General features: G+C 43.4%; 1 protein-coding gene across 1 annotated transcript in view; it reads left to right on the top strand.

Annotated features, from left to right (window-relative positions):
* The window catches only part of ONECUT2 (one cut homeobox 2), a gene marked incomplete at its 5' end in the record, with an annotated part of 38989 nt that extends 19883 nt beyond the window's left edge, over nucleotides 1–19106 (top strand). Inside the window, one exon of the mRNA XM_081078308.1 lies at nucleotides 18762–19106. Coding sequence (XP_080934434.1) covers nucleotides 18762–19048 — 287 coding nt within the window. The 3' untranslated portion in view covers nucleotides 19049–19106. The remainder of the gene's footprint in view (nucleotides 1–18761) is intronic.
* Nucleotides 19107–27209: the final 8103 nt, after the last annotated feature.

The raw sequence follows: 27209 nt of genomic DNA, 5'->3' as shown, positions 1-27209 counted from the left end.
TCAGGGTCCCAGCATGGTCGAGTAAGGGCCCTCTTCTGTGTTGCAGACTCTTCATTATATCCTCACATGGTGGAAGGGGTCAGGGAGCGCTCTGGGGCCTCTTTTATAAGGTACTAATTCTGTTCATAAAGTTTCTGTCCTTGTAACTTAAGCACCTCCCAAAGGCCTCACCTACCAATACCATCACCTTTGGGGGTTAGGATGTCAGTATATGAATTTTGGGGTCATATTTAGCCCATAGTAATCTCTGTACCTCAGATAATAGGTTTATCATAAGGTGTACCTTAAATGAGCTAATGTATATATACGAGGTGTGATCACAAAAGACAGTGACTGTTTACATTTTTTAAAAATTATTATAGTAAAAGGCACATTGCCATGAATCCCCCTCAAAACACTCCGCCTAGTTCCTCACACACTTATCCCATCGTTCTTGCCACTTTCTGAGGCAGTCCTGGAAGTCTTCTTTTGCGAGTGTCTTTAGTTACACTGTCGTGGCTGCCTTGATGTCCTGAATCGATTCAAAACGTTTTCCTTTCATGGTCACTTGGACGTTGGGGAAGAGCCAGCAGTTGCATGGTGCCAGATCCAGTGCATAAGGTAGATGAGGACACACCGTAATGTGTTTATTTGACAGAAATTGTCGTGCCAGAAGCGATGTGTGACATGGAGTGTTGTCATGATGGAGGATTAAACCATTTGCCCATTTCAGGTTAATGCGTTGTTTTATGATCCATGAGTTATGCACACTTTGAAACATGCAGTCTCACAATCATAGCTCACACCCGACTGACTGCACCAAACAAGTTGAAACTTGTCACACACTGTTACTAAGGTTCCACGTGCTGCTTCCCACATTGAAGATCCCTGCCTTTCCGTTGGATGGCACTCGCAGCAGCCTTCACCATAGTTTTTGATCACATCTCACTGATACTTAAAATAAACAATTGGCACATCATGAATGCTTGCTAATTTAGCTGTTGTTGTTATTATGTTGTGTAACATCTCCATATAGAAGCAGGAGATTTGGCCTACATCTCCCATAGTTTTTATGTTAAAAGTATTGCTTGGCATTGTCCTTGAGAGAATGAGCTCTGGTGTTAGATCTCATATGTGTCCCAGCTACACCACTTACTAGCTACCTAAGTGACCTCAGGCAAGTGATCAACTTCAGTGAGCCTCAGTTGCCATGTCTGTAGAATGGGGGGATTGGGTTGGTATCCAACATCATCTCGTTGGGGTGCCCATTAAATGAGATACCACAAGTGCTTAGCACTGCACCTGGCACATTTACCTCTCGTTTCCTCCACACTACAGGTGATACCCTATTGTGCACAGACACATCTATTCTTCAGCATAATTTACACATCACTGATGGAATCTGATGAGAGAGATTGCCAGACTCCACATTGGTCCCTGGATGTGATCGTTGCAAACTGGTGAAACACAGCAGTACTATTTACTTCCACCACCACCCTTAGTCCCCCACCCATGTCCTTTTAAGAGTCTCTTAACAATTATAGGCATGCTGCTAAGCTCATGCTTAGAACATGGAGGGAGGGAGTGAGGGAAAGAAGGAGAAAAGGAGAAAAGGAGGGGAAGCAGGGGAGGAGGCCACCAACTCAGCCCTGTTGCTTTTTCTGAAGCAGCAACTTATTTGAAGTCATGGGCCTCTGAATTCTCCACAGGCAAGTCTATTGAAACAGTCTCTAGAATCCTTTCCTGACCCCAAATTACTCCCAAGGATTAATTGCCCTAGTGGTTTCATGGCCACATTATTTCATATTCATTAATGTTTTCATGAAAAATTATAACACTAATTATCGCGGTTTCCAGTTAATTCCCTTGGTGATTCATTACTCTCTCCCCTCTTTGTGTTCTACGTGTGGTCATCTTGGAGAAAGCATGCAGGGGTAATTGCAGCTCTGTTCCCTGAGTGATCGCCCAATGCCACTAGTTCTGATCTATAGGTGCCTCTCAGGTGGCTCTGTGGGGTCTGGTTACAGTGGCACCCTGTCCTGGCCCTTTGGATGCAGAGAAAGGCATGCCTGGCCTGCCATGAGGACTGGTCCTCTGAAGAGGGTCCAGGGCAGCAGAGGGGGGGGGAGCATGTTAAAGAGAAAGAAGTGGGGGCGGAGCTTCTTGGTGGCAGGTTAGCCTCACTTTAACCTCTTCTGGAACCTGTGAGGACAGGGTAGGGTCTAGAGCAATCTGCCCTGAGAACCTGTACCTGGAAGAGAACAAGGCAAGCAAATCTCTTCAGTTTTGACAAATGTGTGACCAGGTGCTGCCCAGACTCTGGAAGCCTGGTTCTCTCTCAGAGCTCTAATGCCAGTTCTTTTCATTAAAAATTTATTTGACCTCACACCCATTGAGATGGCAGCTATCAAAAAACAGAAAATAACAAGTGTTGGATGTGGAGAAATCGGAAACCTCATGCACTTTTGGTGGGAATGTAAACTGGCGCAGCCTCTGTGAGTAGAATACGGCAGTTCCCCCCAAAAATAAAAAACACAATTCCCATATGATCCAGTAACGCCACTACTGAGTATCCCAAATAATTGAAAGCAGGATCTCGAAGAGATACTTGTACACCCATGTCCATAGCAGTATTATTCTTAATAGTCAGACGGTGGAAACAAACTAAGTGTCAGTCGATAGATGAATAAACAAAATGTGGTATATAAATAAAATGGGATATCATTCAGCCTTTGAGGAGGGGACTTCTGGCATGCTACAGCATGAATGAACCTTGAGGACATTATGCTAAGTGTAATAAGCCAGAAACACACACACACACACATATGTATGGTGTGATTTTACTTCTATGAGATAACTAGTGTGGTCAAATTCAGAAAGGAGACAGGTGGTTGCCAGGGGCTGGGGAGAGGGGGAATGGAGGGTTGTTGTTTAATGCGTACAGGGTTACCTGTTTTACAAGATGAAAAAGTTCTGGAGATTGTTTACACAACAATGTGAATATATTTGACACTATTGAACTGTACACTTCAAAATGGTTAAGATGGTAAACTTTGTTATGTGTATTTTACCACAATTTTTAAAAAAAGATTATGTGTCATTAATATTGTAATGCTTGCTTAATTAAAAATATTGGAAAATAGAAAAAAATATATCCTCAGTAAGGAAATAAAAGTTAAAGTTTTGCTCCTTCCATTTTTTTGAGTTATTCCTAGATACGTGTTTTATTGTGAATTTTTTTTTCTGTTGCGTTTACTGATAGGTTATTTTTGGCGTGTAGGAAAGCTATAGATTTTTTAAATGTATTATTGTAAAACAAAATGCTAATGGGGAGTGCATTAAACATAAATGCATTGCTTAATTAATTCTTGTAAAGCAAATTAAATGCTACCAGCACCCCAGAAGTCTTCCATATTCCCCTCATCAAAACCCCTCCCTCAACCAAAGAGGTAAACAATAACCTACTTTTACCATGTTTCCCCGAAAATAAGACCAGCCGGACCATCAGCTCTCATGTGTCTTTTGGAGCAAAAATTCATATAAGACCCCGTCTTATTTTACTATAAGACCCGGTCTAATATAATATAAGACCGGATATAATATAGTATAATATAACATAATACATATAAGACCGGGTTTTATATGAATTTTTGCTCCAAAAGATGCGTTAGAGCTGATTGTCCTGCTGCATCTTATTTTTGCGGAAACACGGTATGAAAATCACCTCTTGGCTTTGTTTCATTGTTCTTAACTCAAGTATATATTAATACTCCTAACCACTGGTTTAGTTTGGTCGATTTTTTTAACTGCATATACTCAGTGTGTATTTCTTTGTGTCTGGCTTTTTGTTTTCAACATTCACATGTTGTTGCATGTAGTAGTAGTTCCCTCTTTTTCGTAGCTGTACAGTATTTCATTAAATTAATAAGACACTGTTTACTGGTGTCCCTGTTGATAGGCATTTGGGTTGTTTCCAGTTTTGTTACAAAGAAAGCTGCTCTGAACATTATTGCACATATGTTCTAACGTACATAAAGCATCTATTTCTTTAGGGTTTTCTTAGATTGGGTTCCCCCAGAAACAAAAATTCAAATAAACCAAAACGTGTATTTGAAAGGTGATCCCAGAAAGCACTGGTCGGGGAGTGGAGAAATAAAACAGAGAAGGGAAGCAACCCAGTAGTTATTGCTTCATCAAGCACCTTTCCGCTGTGGGCGAACTGGAGTCTAATACTACCAAGTGAATAACTCTGTGTGTCCATAGAAAATGTTTCAGAGTTCTTCCACTTGGAAAACAAGGGTGTTGGAGTATTTATCTGGCAGCTGTCGTCATTCACTGATTGGAGGAAGCTCCTGGGAGAGGGCACGAATTCCCCAGCCCTTCTGGCCTGCCCTGCACCTGGACAGAGCAGGGTCTGGCAGCTAGAGAAAGCCCTTAGGCAACGAGATGAAGGTCCTGGCGGTTGGAAGCTGGGCTGGCATGCAGTACAGTGGTGCAGGCAAAGGCATGTGCCAGCACATAGCAGCGATCTACACCAAGGCATTCTGTTCTACCTAGGACAGAATTTCTGGGTCATAGGGCACGCATATATTCAACCATATCGGATACTGCCAAACCGTTTTCTAACCTGTTGTACCAGTTTACACTCCCACCAGCAGCCTAGAGGACTTCTCATTTCTTTGCCAGCACTTGGTATTGAGACTTACAAATTTATGCCATTTTGGTAGGTGTGTAATGTTGTTTTAGATTCATAATTCCTGTATTACTAATAATTTTGAGCATCTCTTTATATAATTACTGGAAATTTGGATTTCTTCTGTGACGTGCCTGTGCAAGTCTGCCTGTTTTCATATTAGGATGTCAGGCTTTTTCTTATTGATTTCCAAGAGATTTTATGTATTCTGGATCCGTGTCCTTTGTCAATCATATGTGTTGTAAATATCCATGGCTCTCCTTTGACTCTTTTGTTTTTCTTTCCTCTCTTATCCATGTCTTTTGATATATAGAATGCTTAATTTTCATGTGATCTAGGATATCAATCTCTCTCCTTTGGATTAGTACTTTCTCAGTCTTGTTTAAAAAATCTTTCCCAAAATGATGAAGGTAGTACCCGATATGATTTTCTAAAAGCTTTGTTTTGCCATTCATACTAGAGTCTGTGATCCACGCAGAACGTGTTTTTGGGGGTATGACATGAAGTAGGGCTCAAGAATTGAGCCCCACCCCAATGCCTATCCCGGTATCCCAGCTCCATTATTGGAAATAACGCACTTTCCTCTCGGTCTGCAGTGCCAGTCTTCACTAAATCAAGTGTCCACATGTGCATAGATCTGTTTGTGGACTTTCTGTTCTTTTCCATTGGTTTCGTTGTATAATCTTATCCCAGTGCTGCACCATTAGAGTCTAAAAGGTCTCGACGGTTGATAACAAGTCCTCCCATCTTGTTCTTCTTCACCAAGAATAGCTTGACTATTCTTTGATTTCTTGCATTCTCATATAGATTTTAGAATCAGCTTGTCAAATCCCAAAAACTGAAAGGAAAGAAAGAAGAAAGGGAGGGACAGAGAGAAATCTGCTGGGATTTTGATTAGGGATTTGATGAGATCTATAGATCAATACAGAGAGAAATAAACTCTGTAATATTGAATCTTCCAATCTTTTGATTTAGGTATTCATTAATTTCTCTAACAAAGCTTACAGTTTTCTTTGTCGATGTCTTGAATACATGTTGTTAGATTTATTTCTACATACTTGATTTTTTTATCTGATTATAAATAGTATCTTTTTTATTTTCTGTTTGTTGTGTTCTATAGAAACACGATTGATTTTTGTCTACTATTATTGAGTGTAGGACCTTGCTAAATTCTTATATTAATTCTAATAGTTTATCTGTGTATTATCTTGGATTTCTATGTATACAAAATCAATATTGATTTTTGTATGTTCATCTTGTAACTGACCACCTTACTGAACTTTCGTATTAGTTCTAACAATTTGAGTATTGAGCCTCTTGGGTTTCCTAGGTAAAAAATCATATTAACTTATAATTATGAGGGTTGTGCCTGCCTGGTGAAGCAGTATAGGGTAGTTGTTAGGTAAGGAGTCTGGAAACAGACTACCTGAGTTTGAATCCCAGCTTCATTCCTTATTATGTAACCTTAAGTAATTTTCTTAATTGACTGTAAACCACTTCATAGGTTGACTGTAAAAATTAAATGAGTCAATACACTTAAAACAGTTCCTATCAAATAATGAGCATTTGTTTCTTCTTATTTTATTGCACTGACTCCTTTTCCAGCATGATATTGAATAGTAGTGGTCCTTTCAAGCCTCACCTGAAACTGAACACTTTGAAATAGTTCCTTCTATGGGTTGGCAGACATCGTTGTTTTGTTTTGTTTTTCATCTGTTTGACTGGACTTGTGAATCTCGTGTGAAACTCTGCAAGAGGGAGCTACTTTTTCCGAAGAATTTCTTTTTGTCAAACAATGTTGTTCACATCATGAAGAAACATGAATAATGGAATTCTTTGTATTTAAACATCACTGAGCTTCTGTTTCAGAAGGAGGCACTGACCCTTGTACTTTCCTGCAGATTCACTGTGAGTGCAGTGACGTGCCTTTGATCTTTGGGATGAGGTTAGCCACGTAGGGCTGTTGGCCAATCCTTTTTTCAGACAATATCACATTCTTGAGCTTTTAATTTTAATTGTATTACAGGTAAACTGGAGCGTGTCTTCAGTTATTTTTCTTTTCATAAAGAGTATATAGATATACTTTTTGAATCATTATATACCTGACAATGCCTTCCTACAGGAAAGACCATCTGAATTGCATAAATTCTAGCAGGACAACTGCAGTGTTACGTTTTGCTCTTAATTTCCTCCAATGTTATTTAGTTCTCATTTTCCTGCAAGTTTTTTCATCTTTCTCTTATCTTACTGTGTTTTTTTTTTGTTTTTGTTTTAATTATACACTATTACTTATAGAGTTCTATTTTCTTCTTTGGGAGTTTTTTGCTGTTGTTTTACTTTTGACAAGTTTATTTAATCCAGTGTGGTATAAAAGGCACGACTATAATTCTTCATTTTCTGTTCCTGTTTCATAGAAGTCATCTCTTTTTGTGTCATGTAGAGATGCCAAATGATTCTCTAAAGTGTTCTTTAGTTTTTTTTTCTTTTTAATTAAATTTATTGGGGTGACAGTTGTTAGTAAATTTACATAGATTTCAGGTGTACAATTCTGTATTACATCATCTATAAATCCCACTGTGTGTTCACCACCCAGAGTCAGTTCTCCTTCCATCACCATATATTTGATCCCCCTTACCGTCATCTCCCATCCCCCACCCCCTTACCCTCTGGTAACCACTAAATTACTGTCTGTGTCTATGAGTTTTTGTTTCTCATTTGTTTGTCTTGTTCTTTTGTTGTTTTTGGTTTATGTACCACATATCAGTGAAATCATAGGGTTCTCTGCTTTTTCTGTCTGACTTATTTCACTTAGCATTATACTCTCAAGATCCATCCATGTTGTCACAAATGCTCCTATATCATCTTTCCTTAATGCCAAATAGTATTCCATTGTGTATATGTACCACAACTTCTTTATCCATTCATCAATCGAAGGACATTTTGGTTGTTTCCATGTCTTGGCCACCGTAAAGTTCTTTAAGTTTTTGTAAGATAGTTTCAGATGCATTTCCTCTGGTGTCAGATGATGGTCTTTTTTGTTTTCCGTTATTTTTCTTCTGTTTCCTTTTGTCCTGTTTATTCATTCTCAAATGAGAAAGACTAACTTAAGTCTGATGTGGTCCGTAGAAAGGTTGTGTTTTCCTCACGACCTTCATTCTGGATGTTAGTGCACCCATCCTCTCAGCCCTGCACTAAATTGCCAATTGATACACCTAACCCAGCTCCTAATGTCTCACCAGCTTTCTTGTAATTTGGCCCTGCTGGACCCACATGGACTCATCTCGTGTGTCCACTCCCAGGTTGCTGACAGACTGCTTAAATGGGGCACGTGCATCAATCCCCAACATGCCACACACCAAAACCTCCTCTTATCCCGACGCTCACCCCGAGCACTCTTGAGAAACTCCATCTCCCAGGGTGTGACCCACCACTGCTGGTGTCCCTGTTCCACACACACCCCCTCTGCCTTTTTGTCCAGTTGTTTTCTGGGAGTTCCGGTAGGTGGAGAAGAAGGGTGGACAGCACTCTGGCTATTTCAAAAGGCATCACCTATCAAGTTAAGTGATAGCTGCTTAATTTGAATTTCTGAACAGCTTAGAGGACTCAGGTGATTTTTTTTCAATCCAGGTGTTATTTTTCAATCCAGTTCCGTTGGCCTTGTGTTTAGGTTGAAATTCCTCAAAAGGGCAGCCATACAGGTTGACTGTAGTCCTAGTTTTCAGTTTGGTGAGTTTCATCTTTTATTCTAGGTCTTTGAGATGACTTCAGTGGAGAGTTAGAAGCTGTACTAGGTTCTCTTAGCCATTTTAAGCCAGATGTTTCTATCCAGAGTTAAATACTTGTTTTATCATCTCACGACTTCCTGGGTAGCTTGCAGGAAGGCAGCTGTATAACAGAACTAAAGATCTGTCTGTGCCACCACCTCTTCAAAGGCAGAACAGATGACCAGGAACTGTGATTTCAAAGGCCGAAAGCCCCAAAAGATTTATGCTAATAGCCAAGTGGGAAATAAAAGCCCCACTGGATTAGAAGTGAGGGAATCTGGGTTCTCAGGGCTGTGGCACTGATTAGCTGCAGTCAGTGTTGGGCAAATTGTATTACATCTGGGAGCCTCAGGCTCCTTATAGCTAAAATAGAGGATTGGACCAAACAGTCTCTAAAGTCCTGCCATTCTAGGACTCAGTTTTACCAGCTGGCCTGAAACATCTGCTCTTAGACACCTGTCCCTTGGGGCTTCCCTTTTGCTCTTAGAGTTTCTGCTGAAAGGGAGGCAGAGGTAGAAGCCCCATCTGCTCAAGGACAGAACCTGCCAGGGAGGGAGAGCTGGAGGAGGGCCGGGCAATGACATACCGAGGTCTGGCACTGTCCTCTGGCAGATGTGCCCTCTGGGGCCACCCTCGGCCTTTTCCAGTTCCTTTCTCTGCATAAACAAGTTGGAAAACCTCCAAGGACCCCCCCCCCCCATTTCCTAAGTAACTTTAGTGACTTTCTATTGAAGGTAAAAATAGGACAAGATATAAAACTTGTTTTCTTCAGAGAACATCTTCGGGGCACTGCAACTAAGAATGGTGGCTGGGTGTCTTTCATTTGGTATTAAACGGACATCGGGGAGTTGCTGTAACCCTTGCCATGACCAAGCTGCTTAACCCTTCCAACACCCAGGGGAAGGCAGGGGCAGGGGAAGAGCAAAGGTTTATCGTTTATCATTCGTGTTTTCCAAATGAGAGGAAGAGGGTCCTGCGGGGAAACCCAGATGGGCAGAAGTTTGCCCCACGTCAGAAGTGAAGCCCAAGGCGTGGCTCCCTCAATTCGAGGGAGTTGAGGGGGGGTTATAAACCAAGCCTTCTAGGCGTCTGCGTCTCTGTACTTTGCACATGAACCCCTTCCAGAGTCTCCAGAATGAAGGGTATGTGCATCTGCTCTCATGTGCCTGGCTCCTACTCTCTCGACCCTTCTAATTCCTTTCCCTCTCTCCTTTCTCCTTCCTGCCCCCACAGCCCCCACCCAGAAGCATAATCAGCCGGACAGCAGCTCTCTCACTGGCACCTAGGTTGTTCCACCTGAGTGCCTTCCAGGGGGCTGTCCAGGATACTTTGCCAAATGGCTTAGTGGTTTGTCTCGCCAGGGCTTTGCCTGCACTCGCAGTTAGAAGGGAGTGAAAGGAGACGTGAAACCCCAACCACCAAGAATGGCTCCAAGTCCATTTGCACGGTGCCTCTTCTCTGTCTCTGTTCTTGGCCTCCCAAATGGACGTGGGTCTGGAAGTCTCTGGCTCCACTGCCTGAGTGGATTGGCATCTGTTCTGTGAGGAAAGCCAGCTCCCAACTTGGAGACAAAGCCATTAAGTTTCCTATCTGACTCAGCCATTTGGAGAAACAAGAGTGAAGGTAGAGTTTAGTTCTCAGGGGCCAAGTTCACGGCACTGGCTCCGTGGTGTTCTGGATCAAGGTGGCCTTCAGTAATAAAGTCAGGAATCACGGAGAAGCAGGGAAAACTGCAAAGCATCTAACAGACCTCTTTACAGTTTCCAAATTTTAGAGAGCACAAGATAATCAAATAAGGATTAGAAAAGATTCTGTCCCTTGCAGCCCCTCCCCCTTCATCAAGAATTCCGCCTCCCAGGTGGGTGATCAGTGCGCCTGGCACCCACTGGCCCTCAATGGCCAATGGACATGCTTAGAGCCTGAGCCCCAAGTCTCGTGTCAGAACCCTCCTCTCCATGTCCCCTGTCACAGTGTGCTAGCACCCATCCCCTTGCCAGCCTGAGAAGCCTGCATTGCTAAGATTTATCGTCATTGATGGCTTCCTGAATATTAAATATATACTATCAGAATATATAACTCTTCCATTCTTGCCTCCCTATTTGAATGCAAGGGATTCTGCTTTTCTTTTAAAAGCTCTTGAATGTGCCAATTTGTTCCAGAGGAAGGGGGTGCCCTCCTGGACCCCATCACTTCTCCGGTGGGCTTGCTATTCTGTCAGTACCAAGAGCCACCTCTGCAGAGCAGGCAAGTAAAGGGGATGTATTTCTCTTCTTACCTCGAAACCCCATAGGTTTCTTAGAACAAGGCTGGAGGTACTCATAGGAACTTAAACTTTTGTAATTGCTTTTCCAACATAATTCCAGCCGCTGTGTGTGTGCCCCCCTTGCTGGAGAGGGTCACTCTCTCCCCTCACACAAGCCCTTGGAAGAGGGCAGCTTCAGGCCCTCTGGCTGAACGATGGGAATGATGCTCCTAAGGTATAGTTTCCAAACCCATATACTCGGAGGTCGAGTCTCAGTGCTGACAAACACACACCCCACTGACTTCTTTCCCCACACCCACCCTGTGCCCTGGCAAAATCACACTGAACTATTCAGGGAAAGTATTTACTGAATGCAAGGAGAATAGAACACGTGTGCATTATTTATTAGGGGCTAACAATACCCATCATCTGTAGAATGTATTTAGACATAAATTAGTGATGTTGGGAAACACCAGTGGTCCAAAGCCTATGAGGATCTCTGACAAGTATGTAAAAATGCATTACCGTCTTACCTCTCTGTGAGGCTGGGAATCAGCTAGGAGACAACTTCATGACCGAAACAAAAATCTTTAACCTTTTATCTGCCATTAGAACTCTGGGATATTCAGATACCATTGAGGAAGTATTGGAAAATCATTTCAAATGAATTCTTAACCTCATCTTTTTCCTTCTCTCTCAGTGAAAGAACAGATATTTGCATTTACTGAACACCTACTGTGTGCCAAGCGTTACAGCTAGCCTCTTGATGTCCACAGTGGTGGGCATTAGTATCCCCATTTTATAGAAGAGGAAACTGAGGCTCAAGGTCATACAGCTGATAAGTAGCCAACATGAAATTGGAAACCAGGCCTCGATGTCAAGCTGAGGCTTCTTACCCTGCATTGACTCATCCCCTGAGTAGAAAGCAAAGGCTGGCTTCTTTATCAGTTACCTATCGCTGCAATAATGCCTCAGAACACAGAACCACAAAACCGGTGGCATAAAACCACGAACATTTATTTTTGCTCAGGAGTCTGTGGTTCAGCGAGGTGACTGCCAATCCAGGTCACAGCTCAGGTGGTCTCAGCTGGGCTCACTCCTGCACCTGCAGTGGTGGCCAGGCAGAGTTCCAGAGTGTGAAAGCACACGGCTTTTTGAGTTCTGGACTCAGACCTCGAGAACTGCCACACTGTCACTTCTGCCACATTGGGTTGGCTAAAGAGACTCACCAGGCCAGACCCAGATCCACGGGAGAGACGAACAAACTCCACCTTGTACTGGGAGGAGCTGCGGAGTCACGTTGCAGGGGGTATAGACATTGGGAGGGGGAGACTTGGGGCCAGTTTTGCAATTAGTCTGCCTGGGTTTCCTCTGGGGGACTGCTTTGCCCCCTTGGGGGCACCTGCTTCCTGAAAGCCTGTTCCCTCTGCTCCCTTCTTGCCAAGCCTCTGCTTATTCACCCTGACTGGCAGAAGTAAAGGAGCGCTAACCTGGGCTACACAGGAAATGATGTGGGATGTGTGGGGGAAGGGCAGAGTGGGAGGCTGGGAGAAGGGAAGAGAAGGGAAAGGAGTGTCTGGCAGAGATGGAAAGGGCTGCTGGATTCCTGGAGGACTGGGATGGGCCAGAACGCTCATGAGAAAGAAACAAATTGAGAGGAAACAGGAGAGGCGGGAGCTTAAAAATCAAACCTAAAAGATGAGAGGTGAGAGGACAAGCCAAAGAATGACCCTGGAGACCAGCTCAGACCATGCTTGCCCTGCTGCTGATGCGCTGGGTGCCTGCTCAGACCGCCTTTCAGCCGCACATAATCTACTCTGCCCACTAGGACCCCTGCCAGGTGGTCCCTGAGGTTCATAGCGCCTTTCCCCTGACCCGGAAGCTTGTCCTTTGGGAGGGAAGAGAAATTCTCGATTCCATGCTCCACTATGTCGGTGGAAAAGTATCTCTGAAAGTGGCTCCTGCCCAATATGGGGCTTCAGAAGCAGAATGGATTGTGTATAGTAAAAGTTTGCAGGTAACTGCCTATGATTCCCATAATTCTTCTGACCACTGGAGGAGAGATGAGAGAGGGTGTCACCGAGAAAAACATGTTTGCGTTGGTTTGGAAAAATAAGTCAAGGAGGAAAGAACCACGGAAGGCATATCCGTCACAAAGGACATGGAAAGGACATGGGAGATCATTTCCGGTCCAGTCACCACTGGGCAAAGAAAGGCACAGGGAGGCCCAGAGAGGCACAGCAATCAAACCCAGATCACACAGCAAGTGGCTAACAGAGCTGGGCTTTGAACTGAGGTCGGATGGGAACTGCCCTGCCCTCATCTATTGCAGTCTTCTTCATTAGTTATCTCAAGAAAAATAAAACGACAACATCTTCTGCTTCAAGCCTTAGGATTATAATGCATTTCCGTGAGACATTTTTCTTTTCTGTCAGTTGAGGCTGATGTGTGGGAGCCTGAAGGACCCTTCCAATACTAATAATTCTATAGCATATCATTGGGCTGAACTCCCCCAAAACGAATGGGAATGTTCCAGCCCAATCCTGACAAGGTTGTTTCACAGGGACCTGAATTCATGGAGCAAAATCCCAGTACTGTGGGGAATTTCAGCTCCAGAGCATGGAGGACCAAGGACCCAGGGTTGGGTCCCTCTTCACGGTTTCCCCAGGACCGAGGAGGGCTGGGAAGGGGTTTCCAGGCCTACGTCCCAGCTCTGATGCTAGTCATGGCACCCTAAACAAGCCACTGAACATTCACCCTGTAAAGAGGGAATCTCCATCTCTGCCCCACCTGCTTCTCAAAGATATAGTAGCAAGTTCTGATGGGTATCTAGACCTTGACTTCAGCTCCCCACGTGAAAACCGACAGCCCCAGACCCCTAAGGTTCTATGACGCAGTAACGAGGATCCAGTTATGGGAGGTAAAAGGTACACAGGTGCCTTGAAAAGCTGACGCCACAACACAGCACCTGTGGGACCAGGGCAAGATGAGGTGGTTTCAGCACGACCCGCAGCCTGTGTCTGCCTCACTAGATACAGCACGACCCCCAGCCTGTGTCTGCCTTCCCCTACATACACACACACAGCACTGAGCTCACTCCATCTGTGTCGAGGCACAGCCCCCCCCCCCAGGAAGACCAAAGGGGAAAACAAGGCAGGCAGCAGACAGGTGGTGACCCCATGCCTGCCCCCCACTTTGCTTCTCCCTACCACTCTGCCCTTCTTTCCCCTCCCCACCGTCTGGCTTCCAACCCTTAGCATGCAAATACCAAAAAACCTTTGTCACAGGAAGGAAACTGAGTGGTTCCTGAAAGCCAGTCTTTTGTCAGGGAGGCTACATGGTCACTGACCTTTGCGGTCGGCACCAAGGCCTCTCCCCACCCGTGAGTGAAAGGAAAGCAAAGGGTGATGCATGGCTTTTTGTGGCTTCCTTAATATTTGGCTCCATTTTCTGGAGCTGTCCTTCATCCTGTCTCCCCTGCCTTTGAATCCATCCCTTCTGAGGTGAGTCACCCGGCTTTATAACCTTGCCACATACCTGACCACAGGCCCTCCTGCTGCCTGAATGCGGGTTACTTGACAGCTGTGGCCAGTTGCTCTGGGTACCTGAGGACACCTGGGTTTCTGGGGGTGCCCAGGAGCAGCCTGCCTGTGTAGGGAACTGGGGTTGGAGGCAGGGAGAAAGGGTCAGCTGTGGAGAGAAGTTGTTCTCTCGGTTCTGGTTCAGAAAGATCAGCTACAGGGAGTGGCACGTCCTTTCTTTGTCCTGTTTCTGACCCTCTGAGGGAGAAAAACATGGTGGCTGCCTGGGTGAGTTGGCATCTCAAGATCTCAGGGAGGGCTTGTGCCTTGACAGCTTCCCTCGAATTCTTTCACCCTGGTAACCCAGCGGTTTGAAAAACTTGCTTGCCAGGGTAGTGACTGACTGACCCCTTGTTTTAATCACAGATGCCTGTATCTGTGTGTACCTGCCAGTCTCAGGTGCTGGTCCACAGGAGACGCCAACACCCCCAATCCGAGTCGAGGTTGCTCTTGCCTTAAAAAGGAGAAAAAAGGCACTATAGCCTGGGCACATAGCCTCATCGTATCTCTCACGGTCTTTAAATTACAAATGACCCCCCCCACCCCCATAGGTCACACAGGGACACTTGTCCCGGAGAAGAGCAGAGGGCTGGAGTAGCTGAGGGCTTCTTACATCTGCATTCTTACCCCCGTCACACAATACACACAACAACCCAGACAGGGTGCCCTCCGGTATTTCTCCTCCAAGAGGGAGGAGACGAAGCAGATCAAGGGACCTCACACTTTCCAGGGGCAGAATCTACCTGAAGGAGCTGGAACCCGGCAGAGACTGGGTCCATCACCACCACTGATAAACACCGGTCACTCCTGGGTGGTAGGGAACTACTTGGCATTTTCCTAGCAACTTAGACATGGGTATTTGACTGTAGGGTGTGATATTTAAATACCCAAACCATTTACACTCTGATTGTACATGTGGGGGTGGATAGCTGGCCTCACACCTTGGATCTGAGAAACTGAGGTTCACAACCTCATCTGAGCTTCCAGACATCGTTTGATCAGTCTCAAACTTTCAAAGCAGGTGTTCTCCCTCTTGCTTTGAATGTGCTTGAACTCCTGACCAAGTGCTTTTGTAAGATCTGGGGGGGGGGGGGTGAATGCTGTTAGTGTTGTTTGTTATTTCTGTAATGGTCGGGGGTGGCGTGCACACCTGACTTTTTGAAACGTGCGAAGAAATAAGCGCCTTTATAGCACACAGAAAAAAGAAACAAAAGAACCATGGGGTGGCACCGCCAGCTGTAAGGACAGGGCAGTTTCAGGACCTACTGCATCATTGCTTGGACTTGTATATTTGCAGACCAGGGGCTACAGCTTGGCATTTGCTGGTGTGGAATCTGGTGGCGTTGGGAGGCTGTCGGGAAGGTAGACACAGGATCTGCTAATGTGTTCTTTCTCTGCAGTTTGCTGAACGTTAAGCCTTTCACAGTTTTCCCTTAAATATGTATCTGTGTGTATACGTATGTGTATATACGTATGTGCATGTATAATCCCCATACACTCCACTGTCATCTCCAAATATAGTCTGACAGGCCAATGTGGACCTGCACCAACACTGTCTAAACACCCTAGTCAAAGCATAAGTAACGCGCCATTTGGAGAATAATCAGCACTGGTGTGAAAACTGAGGACTGTATGGTTCATCCGAACATTAATCCGAAGGAGCACGAATTGACAGAGGACCTTAGCTAATGTAAACAGATGTAATGTTTACCCAGATTTTGTTCTCAGGAGACTACTATACACCACTGTTTATTCAGAATCCTCCAGGTGAGGGCTTGGTACCAGGTGTCCCACGAGGTTAAGGCAGGTCTGGGGACCTGGAGTGGCAGTGCAGTCAAGCATACTGGCTCCCATGTCTCAAAGGGCTTGGGGAGCTTTGTAAAAGCACAGGTTCTGGAACCCTGTCCCACACGGTGCAAATCAGGATTCCTAGCAGTGGGGCTCTAGAGACTGCCCTGCACGCAGATCCCCTCAAATGTGTCCAGCATGTGGGCACCCTTTCTGTAGAGAAAGATGGAGAGAAGGACTGGATTCTTGCCCCTTGGAATGTGAGCTCAAGTCAATCCCTTGTCCCTCTGAAGCTCCATTTATTTTAACATGAAAATCCTGCCTGCTTTTCTACCTCAGGGTGCTCCAATGAGAGGGAGGAGGGAAGGGAGCATTCCTCATTTAGGCCTCCGCAGAGGTGAGCAGCCTTATTTCCTTTATTCGGTGAGAAAGACAGCCACCGAGAGATTAAGTAATTTGTGGAGGTTCCAAGGGGAAGGAGCTGGATTTAAATTCTGGCGTGTCTGGGCTCCAGAGCTTTCCGTTTGACGAAAAGCTCAGCTCCCCTGAGATTTCAGAACTCAGGTAGCTGCTTGAAGCCTGTGGACCAGCAGCATCACCTGGGAGCATGTGAGAAATGCAGGTTCTCAGGCCCCGGCCCAGGCTGACTGCATCAGACTCTGCATTTGAGCCATCTTGCCAGGGGACCCCTGTGCACCTTAAAGATGAGAAGCACTGTTGTGAAAGACTTGAGATAGGGTGAGAGAGAATACGTATGAGAGTAAGGTTATGGTGAACATGCATCAGCCAACAAAACCTAAGGTCCTTGCATGGATGAACAAAGAAGAAATCGTCATTGGGAAACACCTGTGAGAGAAGGGTACCTGTCAGCTGTCTCAGCCCTTCCTGAGTTCCCACTGCAGGGGAACATGTCTTATCTGAGAAGTCCACACCTCCCAGGAGAACAGGTTTTAAGGGGGGAAAAAGTGTGTGTGTGTGTGTGTGTGTGTGTGTGTGTGTGTGTGTGTGTGTGTGTGTGTGTTTAAAATTCAAAGGCAATAGGATTACTTTTATTTTTCAAAATTAAAGAAGGAGAAGTCAGGAAGAGTTTAGCAAAGTGTTGTCACTTTTCATTTATCTCAGGAGGAATTCCTTTATGGCAGACAGCACCCGCCTGAGAGGATGGCCAGTTAGGTGTGTGCGTGGCACGCGCGGTGGGGGTGGGGTAGTTCAGAGTTCCGTTTCCAGAGTATCTTTTCTATGAGCGTTGGTCCCTACGTTAAAACCCTAAGACCCATCAGTGTGAAAGCTGTTCCCCTGATCCTGAAACTGGAGGAGAGACAAGACTGACTGGCTGCCGCACGATACTCCCTCAGAGCGCAATGGGCAGGAAATACCCGGGCTCAGAAGCGACACTCGCAAACCAGGACTTTGAGAAGTACAGAAAAGCATCCAGGCACCCCACACTGCTAGCCTTGGGGGAACGACAGTCCAGTACGAAGACATTCTTAATTTGGGGCCAAAGTGTCCAGTAGGATCTGCTTTGGGGGGAGAGTACTCGATGCCAGGCCTCAGCTCCCTGCCTTTCCCAGATTAGCTCTGCTAAGGCTGCATGACACCCCTGGGTGAGCTGGGATTTCTTTCCAGTAATTCTTAACACGTGTTCTCAGGCTGAAATTGGTGATTTGTATGTGCTGTGTTGTTTCACCCTCACAAGTCACTTTGCTGAGACCAAATCTGTCTGCGAAGTGTCCATTCCTGAAACCGTCAAGACAACACTTGTCATCAGCGTTTCAGGCATTCATTTATGTTCCTGTCCCCGAAAGAGCAAGGCGGGAGTAGTACAGTAGACCTGATCCCTGCCTTCCAGAACTTGTCCGGTAAGGCAGAGGTAGTGACACATAAATTAATGTCCTGGCTGCATACGCCACTCCAGATGTGGAGACACATCTGCTAAATCAGAGACTCTGCATGTACTAATTGCTGTATCTTGGACCCTAAGGTCCTGTCATTGTAACTTTGGGTTCTACCACCACGCTCAGCCCTGGTCTTCTTGTTCTGGCTTCACTTCAGATTGGCCAAATTAGAATTGGCTAAACCAATATTATCGTAGTCTTTCCCTGCCTGGTTTGTTTAGGTTTTTTTGTTTTGTTTTCTTTTTTTTTTTTTTTTGGCTTAATTTTCCAAAAGTCTGGAAGAAGGGGATTTAGGTCAGGATGATACCATCATTCTGTCACTTCTAATTTCATTCTGTTAACAATTTTTTTGAGACACATGGGAAGAAGCTTTGATTTTGAAAAATTACACACTTTTAAGTTTGACTCCAGAAAGTAATTTCAGCTCAGCTGTAAACAATTCTAGATAGTGACTATGAAAGAGGAACTGCCTAACTGGGCTTTCCCTGGGGTCCTGGAGTCATCACTCCCTTCACAGCACCTGATTTCAGAGATAAAGAATTTTCAGCATGCTGGGGTGTGGGGATTGGGGTGAAAGAGAAAGCAATTGATTCCAAACCAGACTGTCAAACAGCCCTGCTATTTTCTCCTTCCTCCCTTCCCCCACTAACTGATGCCTTCCATCACCTGGAGATGAACTGGGAAGGCTGGTTATTGACAGCTGGGCAATTTGCACAATAAAGTTTAACGGTTTACATCCCCTTGTATGACTTTGTCGATGTTTTCAATGGATCACCTTCTCAGGTGCAAATACTGACTCTCCTTCTCTTTCCCTTCCAGCGTGCAAGCGCAAAGAGCAAGAACCAAACAAAGACAGGAACAATTCCCAGAAGAAATCCCGTCTGGTGTTCACCGACCTCCAACGCCGAACCCTCTTCGCCATCTTCAAGGAGAACAAACGCCCATCTAAAGAGATGCAGATCACCATTTCCCAGCAGCTGGGCCTGGAGCTCACGACCGTCAGCAACTTCTTCATGAACGCCCGACGCCGCAGCCTGGAGAAGTGGCAGGACGACCTGAGCACAGCGGGCTCTTCATCCACCTCCAGCACTTGTACCAAAGCATGATGGGAGGACTCTCAGCTGGGCACAAAGTCACCTCCAATGAGGACAACCGATACCAAAAGAAAACACAAAGGAAAAAGACACCGGATTCTTAGCCGGGGCCCTTCACTGGTGATTTGAAAGCACAATTCTCTTGAAAAGAAACTTCTATTCTAGCTGTAATCATAGGCCAGGTGTTCTTGTTTTGTTTTGTTTTGTTTTTAATGGCTATGGAGTCCAAGTGCAAGCTGAAAAGGAATCTCTTTGAACCGGACATTGTCCTCTGAGCCTGCTAAGCACCCCATAAACTCACATGGGGCCTTCCTGGAGCAAGTTCATTTCAGGGTGGCGTCAGCCAAGCTCAGGATTGCTGAAAACGCCAACAGTCCCAATTCAAGTCCTATCAACCTCTTGCAGTCAGAGCTCCCACAAATAAGTGGGAATTTGGCCTGAGTTTGGGCTCCGAAAATGCTACAATGAGATGAGAATCTAGCAACCAGAATGACCTCGTTTGCTTTCCAAATGCTTAGCCTCATCACACCACAGTACACCAAAGTTCACAGTGATAACATTAAAAAAAAAAATCAGATTGATAATTACTGAGCACAAGTTTTAAATATGGAAGTTAAAAAAAAAAAAAATCCAAGGACCTGTTTTTTCAACTCAGGCATCTTTTCATTGAATGGTTTAAAACGCTTTAAGTTGATCCAGTTTACAATTTTCTTTTCCTTACCTCCTGCAAATCTCACTTGGTCTTGGATCCATCAAAACCACAAATCAGTTCACTTGAGCTCAAAGTATCAAGCACAACGAAGATAAGCAGAGAAGCAAGGAAGGTTCTGGATTCACTGCATCTGGATATTCAAGATGCCAATTGTGAAGTCATTAGGGAAACGTTGGGAATATGGCTTCAAGCACATTTTGCAGTTTGCTACAAATTCTGTTTGTACATAATGCAGACGCACACTCAGGAGGCCAATTTAACTGTTACGGTACATGGAGCAAATGCAGCATTTTAAAAGATCTAGATTTTTTTAGATCACTAATGTATCCTTCTTGGTTGTTAGTCACCTGGTTCCTCCTATTGTGCATTCTGACCACCAGGTAATTCATTCTCACTCTTTCAAATTTGGGTTGTTCTCTCGTCCATCCCATTGGTAGGGACATTTTCAGTGTTTTCTAGCAAGAAAAAAGTAATTCAAACCGCCGTACATGTTATCACGACTGTCATCTAGTTCCATTGTTGAGTCATCCTAGCAAAACAGCTGAATAAAACTGGAGAAAACACAGCACACCAAAGAAGCAGAATACTGCAAACCAAAGACATTTATTACTTGCCATTTTCTAGCCTAAAAATACTGTGATTACTTTTAGAAATCAGAAAACCTCTGCAACTCCGAATGGCATTCAGCTCTTGCATTTGGCTCACCATCAGGCTGAGCGGACCGGCTACGCCAAGGACGTTAGCCACGCCACCCAGGGAGTGGCTTTGCCATGCCAGCTCTGGTTCCTGGCTGTCACCTTCCCACAGCAAGCGGGAGAGCACCCACAGAACTCGGGGAGATTGCAACGGTCACTATGTGCATATTTACCAGTGAATGGCCCCAGGTGGGCATCATGGGGGTGTTCAAAGCAAGGCAAACGCTGCAATGATTCTTGACAGACCTTTGAGACTGACTTTTTTATGAATTACTTAATCGAAACCAAAGAAACTTTTTCTGCACCTACTTCTGCAACAAACAGAACTGTCCCATTAAGATGAATAAATAGGTAAACACGTAAATCAGTGAAAATCACCACCAACAAGAAGGAAGCACGCCAGAAAAAAAACAAAAACAAAACCAAAAAAAACAAACAAACATCGAGACACACTGTGTTCTAATAGACCTCTGGGGACATTTTTTGGAAGCAGATTTTAAAGAAAGGGTTGAGACAAGAATTGAAATAAAGAAAAACCTCCGTGGCTGCTGCTTCATTTGACAACTCACACGGTAATCTTAAAGTTGAAGATTGTCTTTAATTTGTGCCTATGCAGTTTTTCAAAAGAACACGGAACAGAGCAACAGAAACCTCAACAGCTACAATACCAAAGATGAGGATTTTCTCACACCTTTTGTTTCAGTTCATTATCTCCTCTTGCCTGGCTAAAATACTAATAGCGCCATTGATCTGTGTAAAGGTAATCAATTTTGTTTCTGAGCAACAGAAGGAAAGGGTCATTTATTTGATTTTATTGTTTCCCTTTCATTTTGTTTTATGGCTTTCTACCCCAACATGGAATCTCTCAAAAGATCCCATGGACTCCAAGTTTAAGATGTTGGGATACTGAACGATTCTCTTCTCTCTGCGCCAGAGTGTGGGAATAATATTATCACTTGAATGTTCTTTGCTTATCCCTCAGACTTGGTTCCTTCTATGTTCAGTCTCATCATCAAGGGAGGGAAGGGGAGTGAGGGTCAGGGTTAGGGGTCTTAATGACACGTCCTCGCCCGAGCCACAGAACCAAAGAGTTTGTAGAGGAATTGCCTCGCCTTCATATGATCGCTACATCCTAACAGGGCTTCTTTTGGGGGTGGGGAGGCGACATGTGAAAATAATTGCCAGTTTCTACTTTTCTATTAGCTTTTTAAAATTCAGCTGCAAAGTTGCATTTCTAAAGAAAGATATATATATATATGATAATATGAACACATATATAGATTCAACTTGGTGATAACCCAGAATTACTGCTGTCCAAATACATGTCTTGTTTTTTATCACGTGCTTCGTTTATTAAGTATTCAGTTCAGGATTTTGCTCATTTCTCATGCCATCCCAAAGTTCATTTGCCACTGTGGATGATTTGGAGTATTCAGATTTCTATAAAAATTCCTGGAAAAGGTTAAAAGTCAAGTTCAAGTATTTCAACGTTTAAGCTGTTGATAAATGGATCCATGGTGCAAATGAGTTTTATTTGTCTTTTGAGTCATCTGCTATCTATGCCTCAGCCATGATCAATGTGATGAGTTGAGGTCCATCCACCAGACCTGCCCAGTGGGGTGCTCATCTTCTAGAACTGTTGGGAAGGCTCAGTGGTGCCCTCCGCCAGTTCTGGAGATGAGGCCAGCCCAGGTATCTTCTCCAGGAGCTTCCCTCTCCGAGCAGGGTGTTTCAGATCCTCCTCAATCAGTAGAGCCAACAAAGGGACTTCTCACGGGGGAAGTCCAAGTCCCGTTACAATGGGTTGATCAGGTTTCCTCGGGGTGGTAATTACCAACACACACAGACAAGCCTGTGTGCAACACAACTGGCACTGGGTTGAGGCAGTGGTGTTAGTTGGGGGAAGATGGGGTCCTTGGTCCTAAAGAGAAAACACAAAGCAGGGTTTGGGGAGGATCCCAGAGTCCTGTCTCAAGAACCCCATTGTCCATCGTCCCGCCTCCTTGCTCCCACCATATGGGTCTCCCTTCGCAGGGGCAGTAGCCATGGAACTATGAAAGAATGTGACTCTCCATGGCTTTTGTAATTCATCCTACCTGGGAATGTTCCTTGCCTTCCCTGTGTCTCTTTCTCATATTCCATGTCTCCTTTGTCAAATGACCGAAAAAAAAAAAAAAAAGCATATTTCAGAAAGGGAACGCTCCGTATGGGTTGATAAAGATGAATTGAATTTCAACTTGTGTATTTCCAAATGAATCCCTGTGACTTGTGACTTGTGGAAATGGTTGTTCTTATCAAGAGTAGGCTGAGGAACCCGGCCTGCTTGGTTTGATTAGTGATTCTTTGGCATGCTAATCTCAGCACTTGGGTCTCTGGCATCCTCTGAAGATGTCTAAACCAAGAAGAGGCTGCCTTTGTGGCCTGAGATTTCAACACTGGTCAAACCAAGTGTAGTCACATATGCCCTCGGTCTCTTGGTGACCTGAGGAAGATGTCCTAATGTAAGCAAGAACTTCTTTCTAAGGACTTTTGACAAATGTCTCGTTCCAGATAATGTCATATCAGAGAGAAATGCTTGCTTTTAAAAAATTGTATACATACATAAATACATGTGTGTATCTCTATATTTATGTATCAAAATGTAAAGCCCTATAGAATGTCAATTTGTCAAAAATCTGAAAGAAAAAAAAAACCCTGCAAATTGAAAGGTTATGGAACTTGATCCATGAGTTTCCTCACGCATTTTTAAAACTTATTTTCATTTAATAATTTCAGAGAAAATAACCATTTGGTCTTGGTTTAGGATCCATTTCCTCAATCCAAGAAAAATTCCAGACTGCCTCAGCTATCGGCAACAGAAGGGTTAGTGTGAAGGCACAGTTCTGAACCCAAATTCACATTCTTGAGGCAACAGAAATCCAAAGGCTATTGAGTGGAAAACTACTTTTCTTTTTCCTTTAGGTAAATAAGTTTGCTTTACGTTTGTTTTCAATGTGATTTTGGTACTAGAGATATAATTCTTTCATTCCAGGAATTTTTTTTAAAGAGTCAATATCTTTTTTTTTTTTAAAGGAAAACAGCAACAACAATAAAAACTCAGCCCCCATATTAGAGGCTCTTCCAAAATGTAATGTATCGGGTGTACCACTTGAAGATACAGGCAAGAATGAGTAGTGAAGGACCCAGCTTGATGCTGTTTCTGGAGAGATTAAAGCGTTGCCTCTGCAGCATCTCTTTTCCTGCAGGCTCTTGGCCATTGTGGGTTTAGGAAATTCCAATTAATTTTCATTTCTAGCAAAGATAAACTAAAAATTAGGAAGGTAAATCTGATACACACACACACACACACACACACACACACACACATATATATGTATGTATGCATTTTTGTAAGCCAAATATAAATACCTTTTATATGATCAACCATTTTACCTTATCTATGCTCAGTGTCCATCTATTAGTGCCAATAAATTAAAGTTGAACAGATTTATAAAAAAGTTATACAGGGGGGATCCTCCCTCACTTTTGAAAATGCTGGTATAGTTATAAAAGTGTCTGTGCAATTACTATTAACCCAGTGTGATGACAATATATCTTTGAACTCTAATTTTCAGGAAGTTGCATAGTAGGAGTTTTTAAAAATATAAAATGAATAGGCTGGGTTATAATGGTGTTGAATAATAACGGACTCTGTGAAAAAGGAGAGAAAAAGAGATGATGCCTGTGGTCCAGGTTAACCCCAAGGCCCAGACACAAGTACTGTGAAAATAATTGTCACAATTTCTAACAGATCAGAGCTGATTTTTTGTTGTTGTTGCTGCTGCTGTGTGATTCAGACTTGCGAGTTTCACCAGGGAGAGTGAGTGGGAAGTGGTAGATGGAGAAGCTGGTACCTATAACTTTCTAATATTTACCTGCGACACTGGATACATGAATAGTTTTGTACCTTTCAGACCAAGTCACCTCTAAAACAGCAGGAGGTTCTAGTTATCAAATAAGACTACAAAATCCTTGCTAAAGGCAGAAGGGGCATCTGAATTTGTTGTATAAATCTCATAAGTTAATTACATTGGCTTTAAATATGGATGTCCCAGTGCCTACTTTCTATTCATGATTTGTTTCTTTTTAAGGGCAGGGGGCAGGAAGGGTTTATTTGTTTTAAAAAGTCTCTGCAGGCGTTATAAAATACAAAAAATAATTATTAAAATAATGTAGGGCTTCACATAGGTAGATACAAAGCTTATAATTGAGGCTGATGGACTGTTGTTGCACGCATCTCACAGGGATCGGAAATGCTCATTGTTCTCAGATACCAAAATGACGCTGACAGTCTGAGGCAAGTTAAAACTAGAGCCCAAGCTTTCCTTACAGGGTTTTTATTTTGGTTGACTGGAATTAACCAGCTGATAGCTTTTTAGTAGAGAAAATATGTATAGGACAAAAACACATTGCTACAGGTTTGTTCATCCATGGAAGTCTCCCCCTTGGCTCCATCTTTAGCAGCAGGCATTTCAGATCGCATAAACCTTGGTAGATAAGTTTGCCTAAAGCTTATACAGTCTGTCAGCTTGGACGTGTACAGATTTAGATACAACATGTATTCTCATAGATGTCCTTATAACAACACACATTACCCACGCGTGTCTAGACTGTGCACAGACACATGAGCACAGACTTCTCCATACATATATACTGTCATCTGTTACAATAAATAAATTTTAAATGATCATTTCACATGTATATGGTACTTCTGCAATGTACAATGTTTTCATTATTTATTGTAACATTGAAAGCTAAAGTGCAAGAAAACAAAAATAGTATCCCAGCATCTTCTTTGTGCACTTAGAATTACTTTCATTTGGGCACATCCAAGATAAATTCAACTTTCAAGAAACCTTGGATGTGATTTAATCATCTGTGTACGAATGATACATATGCTTGATGACTTCGGTTGAATAGCTTTATTCTGGACCTCTCATAACTGAAGCTAAACCCAAAGACCTGAAAAGGGACAAAAAAAAAAAAAAAGAAAAAAACAAAGAAAAAAAACAAAGAAGGAAAAAAATAGCAAAACAAAGCGCAAACTCATAGGGAAAAAGTGGGCTCTGGATTCCAGGGTTGAGACAATGGTGACATGGTATTGTGGGGGCTACCTAGCTAGAGAGAGGGAGTGGTGATTTTGTTTTCATGCTTGTCACTTAAATGGTCTTTCTGAACAGAGACAGTGTTAGAGGTTATTATTTCCTGCTCTTACCTTAATTTAGACTCTCGAGAGAGGTTGTACATTTTATCCATCAAAAAATGAAGACAGTCAAAGAAAGCTTTTTTTTTTCTCGTCTCTTTGGGTTATGACCCAACAAGCTAAGTACCATGAAAGTAATTTATTTAGTTTCTAGCACAGAAATGTATAGGCTTTTGATAATTATGTAATCATCCTCCCTTAGTTCCGTTTTACTCCTTGTGCTTATTTGTCAAAATCTAGCCCAATGGTGCATCAGAGATGCGAAATCACTTTTAGAATTCTCTTGAAAATTCGTTTGCTTTATAAAGCAGTGAAATTCTGTTACAGACAGGGAAGAAATACAAGTTACAGGAAAAAAAAAATTGAGGTATGTTTCCTTCTTGAATTAACTTTGAAAGTAGTTTAAATAACAATTATTAAATTATTTAAGTTCGCACCCCCACCTGGTACCTGGCGAACTTCACCTTTTAATTATTGGGGCCCACGGAGCCTTCATAATGTAACTTATTTATTTAACTTATTCAGCACCCGCGAAAGGTGCACTGTATAGTTTATGTGTTTTATTTAAAACAACAGAGAGCACTGCAGTTTGTTTGCTGTCAGAACAACAGAGCAATGTTTGTGGACAAGCAATGACTTTCAACTTGAACCTGTGCATTCAGAAATTATAAGCCGAGACCCTGCTTCACCAGCCTGGATTTCGGGGCTTCTATACAGAAACTGGAAAAATACATTTAAAAAAAAAAATCATAACAGCAAAAAGAGAGAAACCCTTACACTAGCTGCTTCCAAGAATGAACTCTGTGTGTGTAAAACAACAAAAAAGGAAGAAAAAAAAAGCAGAAAAAAAAGAAAAAAAAAGGAAAAACTTTCTATTTCTAGTGAGAACCAAAGAAGGCTACCTCACTGACTTTTTCCATTTGTAATTTTAATCGTGTTGATGACACCAAAGATACCAAAGATTTCTTTCTCTGTGCGGTCTGCATTTTGCTTATGCTCTTTTATAATTTTAACTATTCTCTCTGACATATGGTATGTACAGCCACAGCTCAGATACCCCAAAGAAAGAATGATCTATGCGATGGCGGCTGCTAATTTGGAAAGGGATATTTTCTGTGTTTCTCTCATTTATTCGCTGTCTCCACATGTTCAGGATGCAAGTTCATATGCTGCTGTAATTGGATTCCTTACATTCCAATTCCCAATGGGTGAAGAAGACTGGTTGGAAGTGGCCTTCTGTTCTAGCCATGACCTTGTCCCCGCTTTGGAGATATCACAGTAAATATTTCCAATTACTGGGCCATAGAAAATCTGATCACTGAAAATCTAATCACAGAGCTGGAAGGGGGCTTAGAAATCATTTAGTCCAACCTGCAGAGGTGTGGAGGAGTGAAACAGTTGTCTGAGATGAATAGCTACGTAGAGGCAAAGCCCAGACAGGCCTGCTGTCTCCTGTTCCAATGCTATACCCATTGCTCAGCATTCCCTCTGCATGACAGGGGCCATGGGTTGGCAAAGAGGAAG

The sequence above is a fragment of the Rhinolophus hipposideros genome (assembly GCF_964194185.1).
Source record: "Rhinolophus hipposideros genome assembly, chromosome: 17".
NCBI lineage: Eukaryota > Metazoa > Chordata > Mammalia > Chiroptera > Rhinolophidae > Rhinolophus > Rhinolophus hipposideros.
The sequence above is the reverse complement of the archived record's forward strand: the minus strand, read 5'-3'. Positions and strand labels throughout refer to the sequence as shown.